Source organism: Eurypyga helias, unplaced genomic scaffold, assembly GCF_000690775.1.
Source record: "Eurypyga helias isolate BGI_N326 unplaced genomic scaffold, ASM69077v1 scaffold2315, whole genome shotgun sequence".
In the NCBI taxonomy this organism is placed as follows: Eukaryota; Metazoa; Chordata; class Aves; order Eurypygiformes; family Eurypygidae; genus Eurypyga; species Eurypyga helias.
In genome coordinates, this window is record NW_010253177.1 from 8,728 (window position 1) to 17,650 (window position 8,923).

The 8,923-nt window shown below is 53.3% G+C and overlaps 1 protein-coding gene across 1 annotated transcript in view; it reads right to left on the bottom strand.

Moving 5' to 3' along the window:
- Positions 1–8,923, bottom strand: part of RBBP8NL (RBBP8 N-terminal like) — a 14,827-nt gene that overhangs the window by 260 nt on the left and 5,644 nt on the right. Inside the window, 7 exon segments of the mRNA XM_010152561.1 lie at positions 1,309–1,386; positions 2,664–2,782; positions 3,105–3,168; positions 5,133–5,241; positions 5,627–5,724; positions 5,791–6,431; positions 7,510–7,673. Coding sequence (XP_010150863.1) covers positions 1,309–1,386; positions 2,664–2,782; positions 3,105–3,168; positions 5,133–5,241; positions 5,627–5,724; positions 5,791–6,431; positions 7,510–7,673 — 1,273 coding nt within the window.

An 8,923-nucleotide genomic window follows, 5' to 3' on the forward strand; every position in this document is an offset into this window, starting at 1 on the left:
GTACTGGGGAAGATTATGGAGCAGTTCATCTTGAGTGAGCTCACACGGCAGGTGCAAGACAGCCAGGGGATCGGGACCAGCCAGCATGGGTTCATGAAGGACAGGTCACCCGGATCTCCTTCTCTGAGCGGGTGACCAGCCTGGTCAGTGAGGGGAAGGCTGTGGCTGTTGTCTACCCGGACTTTAGTAAAGCCTTTGACACGGTCTCCCACAGCATCTCCTAAAGAAGCTGGTGGCTCATGGCTTAGACAGGTGTACACTTTGTGGGTTTAAAAACTGGCCGGAGGGCAGAGCACAGAGAGTTGTGGCAAATGGAGTGAAGTCTGGTTGGCATACAGTCACAAGTGGTGTACCCCAGGGCTCTCATTTCACATATTTATCAATGATCTGGATGAGGGGATTGAGTGCTCCCTCAGTCAGTTTGCAGATGACACTAAGTTGGGTGGAAGTGTTGATCTGCTCGAGGGTAGGAGAGCCCTGGTGAGGGACTTGGACAGGCTGGATCAATGGGCTGACATCAATTGGATGAGGTTCAACAAGGCCAAGTGTTGGGTCCTGCACTTAGATCACAACAACCCCTGGCAGTGCTACAGGCTTGGGGAAGAGTGGCTGGAAAGCTGTCAGGCAGAAAAGGACCTAGTGGTGTTGGTTGACAGCTGGCTAAATATGAGTCAGGGTGTGCCCAGGTGGCCAAGAAAGCCAATGGCATCCTGGCCTGTATCAGGAACAGCGTGGTCAGCAGGAGCAGGGCAGTGATTGTGCCCTTATACTCAGCAGCGGTGAGGCCACACCTGGAGTACTGTGTTCAGTTTTGGGCCCCTCACTCCAAGAAGGACATAGAGAAGCTGGAGCATGTCCAGAGAAGGGCAGCAAAGTTGGTGAAGGGTCTGGAGAACAAGTCTGATGAGGAGTGGCTGAGGGAGCTGGGGTTGTTTAGCCTAAAGAAGAGGAGGATGAGGGGAAACCTGATCACTCCCTACAGCCCCCTGGTTGTAGGGAGGCAGGTGCTGGTCTCTTCTCCCAGGTAACTGGTGATAGGACAAGAGGAAATGGCCTCAAGTTGCATCAGGGGAGGTTTAGATTAGATATTAGGAAAAGCTTCTTCACTGAAAGAGTGGCCAGGCATTGGAACAGGCTGCCCAGGGAAGTGGTGGAGTCACCAGCCCTGGAGGTGTTCAAGGAATGTGTAGACATGGCTCTTGAGCACATCATCTAGTGAGTATGGTAGAGTTGGGTTGATGGTTGGACTGGATGATATTATAGGTCTTTTCCAACCTTAGTGATTCTGCGATTCTGCAGTTCTGTGATTCTCTGGTTCCTGCGTGACCCCCACTGAGCACTGCTCCACTTTGACTTTCTTTCTCCCTCTCATGGGCTTCTTTGCTCCTGTAATGAACAAGATGACCACAGCAGTTAACCACCGAACAATGGATTTACATATATGAGGTCAGCGTAGCCTTGTGCCAGAATAGGGACAGCACAGGAGGAAGCAAAACTCAGCAAAGGAAAGATGAAGAGAAACCCCTCCCACACCTGAGATGTACCTGGAGGAGGCTGTTGAGAGCCTGGAAACAGCAACAGCATGTGAAGCAAAAACAGGCAGAGAACTGTCCTAGTGCAGGAGTGTACCTGAGAGGGTACCCAGACCAGCGGGATGCTTTTCTTGGATTTCTCCCCCTTCCAGTGTGATACATGGCACACACCACATGCCAAGAAAGGGATTATGCCCCTCCATCACCCCATTCCTGCCACAATCTCGTCCAGCCCTCTCTCGGGACATCCCCATCCAGTCCTGGAGGGCCAGGTGGTATCTGCCATGGGGGACCACAGGGCAGCTTCCTCCCTCTTGCTCCAAGTAACTGGTTTTGTAGGGCAAATCCTCTTCTCACTCAGGTGAGGCGGTGTCCCCTGAGCAAGCAGTCACATTCAGCCCCCAGGTACAGAGCAAGGGGCAGTGCTTGCCTGTTAAACAGGCTCCCTTCACGCTTAAGCAACAACCCTCTCTACATGTATAATTGGGTCAACACTTCCCTGTCTTTACCAACTGTAGAAAGGGGATTAGTAGTGGATTATTTCTGACAGAGCACTTTTTGAGGCTTGACAGGTGCCCTGTCTTACCCGTACCCTTATCAGGAGCAGTTTGCTGCGTATTCACCTGTAGGAAACACAGGTAAAACACATTCCTCTGTCAGCAGGGAAACCTCTGCAGCCATACTGGAAGATCAACAGAGGAGGCAGAAACCTTTCTCTGAATGCCAATAACTCACCCCTGGGAATTTGGCCTTCTCCAATCACCACCTCCCCGATCAGCTAAGCAAACACGTGGGACTTAGCCCTGTTAGCTTAGGTGCTGGGGAGTGCTCTCCTGGGCACCCTGCCCAGGCTCTCCTGGCTAACCATTAGCATGGGCTCCTCTGGATGGACATACAGCCATTGTCAAAACATGGCCCAGCCTGTCTAATCACAGGGAAATGAAAGACTCCACTGTATCACCTTGGGCAAACGTTTGTTTGCAGCGTGGCATGCACTCGTCAGAGCAGCACCCTCCCCTCTGCTGCAGGGAAGGCGTCTGGGTGCCCTCAGGTATTTCTCACAGGAATGCCTTGGGAAGCAGCAGAAGCTGCAGCCCTGAGCTGAGGACACAAGGAACTCCTTCTCCCTACCTTTTGTCCAGGGATCCTGTCCTCTTTTTCTCTTCTTCTGCAGCACATGAGCTTTATCTTTGGTGAAAAAATATTTCCCATCAGCCTGGGCTTCTTGTAGGATATCATCTTCATATGGGGTGGCCCCCTACACCAACAAGAAGAGCAGTCAGTCTACAAATTATCCCACTTTCCCAGAGAGCTGATGGCCTGTCAGCATTGCTGGGGACCCTAGTGACCATTGCTATGGAGTGGTGACAAATGCTGCTCTTCAGAAACCCTCTTGTCTAGCTGGAAAGCGTGATATCTATCCCTCAGCAACAAGTTGGGTAACTGTGGGAATGGGGTTTGGCACTTTGTGCGGGAAGAGCCATCACCTCCGGTGCAAGCTCAGCAGGGAACAACCCATCTTACACCTCTTGGACCCAACAGCCTAAGCTAATGGCTGAGGAGAGCAAACATACCTCACTGTCTGTTGTGTCTGGCTCATCAGATTCCTGCATCCCAGACTCAGCATCATCATCATCTAAGGAAACACACAGGGAAGAGGATTTTTTGTTTGTGGGAGGCCCAACAAGCTCCCAAGCAGATGCAAAGCCACTGGACCAGGCTCTGAGAGCCATCAAGGCAGAAAACAGACTCAGCAATGAGCTGTGTTGCAAAGCAGAGGCACTCTTGAGCTACATGGCTTGAAATAAATGTTTATGGGAGATCCAACAGGACTCTGTTGGGGAACCTGCTCCCAGTAAAACTGTATCCGTAGGACTTTGCTACCCAAGGCTGCAAGTGCTGCCCCGAAGTCCCTGGGCACCTGCAGATTGGGAAGCTGAGGAATATTTAAATACCCAGACTCTGCCTTCCGGTTTGAGACCCAAGTGAGAGGAAATGTGTCTGGGTAAAGAGGCCCAAATGGACAACCCTCAAGTTTGCTGTTGGCTCCGGTCAGTGGCTCTCGGCTGGGAACGTGTGCCGAGAAACAGAGGAAGGAAAGGCAGGGGAACTGCTGCCCTGCCCAGCAAAAGGATTTTGCTGCACGCAGGCTCTGAGGCTACACAACCCCAGACATGTACCTGCGTGCACCAGACACGCACCCAACCTTTACATAGAGCGCAGCTGCCCGGACCAGGGACTGAGCCTTGCCGGCGATGGCATCACTCTGTCTGCACCCATAGTGCACAGCCATGCTGGCTGTGGAGGGGCAGAAAGGGCTGGGGAGCAAGCTCTGTGCTCTGCCAAGGACAGGAGCATCCCAGGACCTCCATACCCTGACTTGGGTCTAGCCGGGATGGGACTGTCGGCAGGGCAGCCTCCCTTGCTGCCCCTGGCCAGGTGGGAGAGCAGACGGTGCTGCTCTCAGGCACTCCTGGAGCCTGATCCTTTCTTCAACTTCATCCTTCTGCAGGTGAAGGTTCACTAGAAAGTGCAGAAGTATTTGTGTATTGTTTCCTGGGCTTTGTGTTAACCTTAAGGTGAGAACTGAAGAAAGTCTTGTGTTCCCACACCCATAATGTAATCAACTGAAATTCTTCTGCTATGATGCTATCTCCTTAGCATGTAAATCACAGAGGAGTCCCCCTCTTTTTTTTTTTTTTTTTGCCACTGTGCAAAATCCTGCTCCAGAGACTGTTCCCAAACCGCTCTGACATGCTCAGACCAACTAATCCGGGAGAGCTCAACTTTCTGGCCGAGCCAGTAAGGCTGGTACTGAGCAGCTCTCAGCAGACGTGCTTCCTGCTCTGCTCCCCATGGCTGTTGCCTCCTACCCACCCAGGCAAACCGGGCACCCACGTCCCACAGCAGTCAGGCAGGGAGAAAGCACCACGTCTCCCCAGACTAAGGGGACTCCTGCTTTTCGGAATGGAAAGAACTCTTACAGGGGATGGAGCAGAGAAAGGGAGGACAGCATCCTGTCCTATCTGCTGCAGGTACTTGCAGCCGTCGCTCTGCGCTGAGTCCAGACGTGCAGTGCCAGCACAGGGCATGCTTTGGAGCAAGGGGGAACAGACAGGGATATTTTTTCCAGGTCTTGCCAATGTGTCGGTGCTACACTGATTTCTTTAGCTCCTGGAGGACTCAATGCCAACCAGCAGCTGAGTGCAGGGGGCTCTGCATGGTGTGCAAGGGCCCCCCCATGGGTGGCTCTGGGTCTGTGCTGGGCAGAGGTACTGGGATTTTCTCCAGAACAGCCAGGGTTATTTTTTCCCTATAGATATACTGAGTCTGAATTTGGGGCATCCTGAGGGTTGAAAATTGAACAGTCAAGATTGGAAATGTGAAACCCAAAGTTCCCCTGATGGCCCAAAAGATCTGGGAGCCAGGAGCACCCATGTCCCTGAAAGGGTGTCCTATGCTGGTTAGCTGCTGTGGTCAGCAGGGATTGCAGGTGCATGCAAAGCCCAGCCCAGAGAGCTGCTGGTGTGAGATACCTTCACCAAAATGTACCTTCTGCTCTTGCCTTCTCAAATGTCATGCTTGCCTGGGGCTTTTTACCTGCTTCTCCCTTCAGTCCACTGGCAGCCAGTCTCACCCCAGTCTCTGGAAGGGCCTCTGGGTTGCTTGGCGTGGAGTTATTTTTCAGATGTGCCTGTGAAAGTGAGAGCTGTAGGATACAGGGAGCAAAAATGTTGTTATCACCAGGCCGGAGGAAAGGGCCGTCCCCAGCCCCTACGCAATGACTGTGACACCTGTGGGGACCAGCATCTCAGAGGTGTGTCTATGTGCTGGGAGCCCAGCACCAACCGATGGGAGGGGGCACAGGCTATGCCTGTCCTGGGACGTGAATGGAAACCCCTCGGGCACCAGAGGGGAGGGGATGTGGGGAACAAGAGCCAGAGCTGAGAGGTGGCTCTGCCATGTGCAAATATGTTCCTGTTGGCTCAGCAAAGCCATTCATTAACGGTGGTCATAATGGTGCTGGCACCAGTGCCGGACACCCTGGGGAGGGAAAGAAGCCAACAGCTGATGCCAACATGAGCTTTACTCACCACAGCTGCATCCTCCTCCTCCTTGGCAGCACCAGGCAGTGCCCTGGTGGTGTTGGGCCAGTGGTAGGGGAAGCGCAAGTAGTCCTGCTCTGCCTCAGCTCTGCTGCAGGGGCTGTGGGCTGCTGGCACAGCCGGGCTCTCTCCGGGGCTCAGCCGTGGGCTGCTGGTCCCCCGTGGCTCCCGGCGGTTCTGCCAGCCTGCTTCCCTGCCACGGCCAGAGTCTGACAGATCCAGCGGCACATCTGCACCATCATCCCTTGGCACCTTTGCCTTTTCTCGGAACTTGGAGCTGTCCTGGCTCAGCCAAAGCTCCTTCTCTTCCTTCCCATTTGCAGCATCCTCTAGGAAGGACCTTTCCTCCTTGCATCCTGGCGTGATGCTCAGCCATGGGGAGAGGGGCCGCTCCTCAGGCACAAGCTTTGAGTCTCCATCTGCCCGCTGCCTTAGCTGGCACTGCTGCATAAGGAAATGCTGCAGCCGCTCCCTGTGCTTGAGGAGGTGCAACTTCTCCTCCAGCTGCTGATCCCTCACGTACACCATGGCAGCAGGGAGCTTCAGCAAGGCTGCCCGATCCTCCCAGCCATCACGTGGCTGCATCCTGCCATCGGGGTCTTTGGCCCTGAGCAAATGGCTGGAGGAACTGCTGCCATCCCGGTCGGCTAAGGCACAGTTGCTTACCAGCCCCAGCTGGTGCAGGGAAAGGTGCTTGTGGAGGAGGCAGAGCTGCTCTCTCCGGGTGGTCAGTTTTAGGGTTTCATAGGATGGAGTAACCTTGGGGGAGTCTGGTGTGCTTCCTGTTAAATAACTAAAAGAAGCAGGAAAAAAAATTCACATTAATTAGAGAATTTTCACATGATCCCCTAGCCCCTACACGTGATGTACGTGGTCTCTCCTGCTCTTTCTGTGCCCTGTTGCAGCTCTTGGCCCGTGCGTTGTGCGTGCCTTCAGGTGCTGTGCTGGGGAGGAGGGTCCCAGTGGCCACGGGGGTCAGGCAGCCTGCAGTGGGTGTTGACACACTGCAGGAAACCATCACCATCCCACCATCCAACAGAGCTCTCCTGTCCCACAGCAGCTCCAGGCAGGGATTGAGTGAAGGGGGGAACACAGTGACTGCTCACATCAGCAGTGCTGCTGAGAAGTCCCTTGTCAAACCATGCCTTACAGCCAGAAGCACCCTAACTACCCCCCATTGGGCTTTCTTAATGCCTTGGTGGGCCTGAAGACCTCCAGGACAGAAGAACAGCCCACCCTCCACTAATTTCCTTCAGTGGGAGATCTTTACAGCCATGCCAACGAGGTCAGTGCATGAACCTGCCCTGCAAACCAAGTCCCTGCTATCACTGGCTGTTTGGCAGCTTCTGAGTGTGCGAGCTTTTCCCGGGAATGCTCAGCAGATCTACTCCAATTCTGGGAAACTCGCTGTCCCTACAGGTGAACTCACTGGCTTTGCTCAGCCCTCTGCTCTTCTGAGATCAGTGGGGGGGATAACCCCGGGGAGGTGCTAAGCCCGGCAGAAAAGCCCATTAGAACAGATAAGGAGGAGCAGGGATGGCTGCCTCCCGGGAGGCATGTCCTTCTCCTCCGGGCTGGAGGTGGGGGCACCCGGTTTGCTTTATGGGTCTGTCTGATGAACCTGGAGTAATGAGAGGCTGATCTGTCAGGCTGGATTCCAGTCATTTTTTTGCTGGTGTAAACTGGGAAGACCACCCTCCCCTCCACCACCCACCCACCCCCAAAAAAAAAAAAGGCTGTGAAAGAAATCTGGAGAGCAAGGTGGGCAGATACAGTGAATACCAGCCATCTCATCACTGTCTGCCCAGTGGGACAGCTGCAATGGGCCATGGATCAGCCCAACATCGCGACCCACAAGCAGGTAACTCAACTCCTCAAGGCTGGGGCTGTGCTCACGTTCCAGTGGGAGAGGAGTCTTCCTTGCCGGAGGGGACACTGCTGTCCCCGAAGGACTTTTTTCCAGGAGGCAGGGTCTGGAGCCAGGTCTCACCAAGGCAATGGTTCCATGCAGCTGGTTGGCAATCCTCTGGGATGCCTGTGGCAGGGGGGAGAAAGTCCACGTGAGCCATTCTGTTGTGCGCTCCGGGCAGTGCATGGCTAAGGAGAGCCTGGATGAACGCAGACAACTAAGTGCCCTATTTGATACAATTCCAGTCAACAGCTCAACCACATTTTTGTTGGTTTTCCCAGTAAATTTCCCCTTCATGTTTTCTAGTTGGATCTACAGTACTCTTTATTTTCTGCCTGCATAGATTTGTAGCCCAGGAGGTCTTGTGCCTCTTCTCAAGCCAAGATACAGTGGCTTAACCAACATAAGACCCTGCAAATTCTGACCCCCTAATCAGACTCTATTCATGCAAGCTCCTGGCACGCACTGATTTGATGGGTGTATTTCCAGTGGAGTACCTGGCTCTGAGGCCAGGACACATCTCCACCTGTTGTCATGAAAGGCTCGCCACGTGTTCTGACTTGACTTTCCCCTGCCCACCTGGAGATGTCACCAACCCTCCCTGCGATCCCTATTAATTATCTTCACAGCCTGCCTGCAGCCTTACCAAACCCCTTTTCACCTGCTCTTTCAAGTGTTCTGTGGAGTTCAGGTAACCTAAGACAGTGCCAAAACAGAAGCATCTCTGTGGGTGTGTATGTGGGCTTGTGTTCCCACGACCAGGTGCAGGGCTCCAGGTCCTGCAATCTCATCTCCCAGTGCCCAATATCACCATATCACTCAGCATCCCTCGGCTGACACATACTCTGTGTTTTAAAGACATGACAGGCTTGCATCAATGCACAAAACGGCAACCACCGAATACCAGGCCCTCTGAAAATACCAATATTCATTATGTTGCAGATGGAGACACATCTGCAATGCTCTTGGGCAGAGCTGCTGTGGTGTATTTGTTCTCAGTACCCACAACTCCCACAGTTTACATGTTCTCCAAGCTTTTCTCCAGCTTCTTGCTTGCCCAGATAATGGAGAGCTGACTCTGTAATGCAGCATAAGCTATGCTGCTTTCCCCAGCAAGACATCTGAGAGAGGAACCAGAGCGATGGGCAGAGGACTCAAGGTTGCTGGATGTGTTGTCATGGAGGATAAATGAGAGAAAAGAAAGATGTGCATGCTTACAGCTGGAGACTGTGCCAAACCCAAATATTTTCCTTGCAGTGAATGGCCATTTTGGCGGAGAGGGTGCATCTGACATTTGGCAAGTACCCTCCTTGGCTCTGGCCATGTCAAACTGCTCAAGCCTGGTTAATTGTTTCACCCCCTAAGTGCCTCCTACT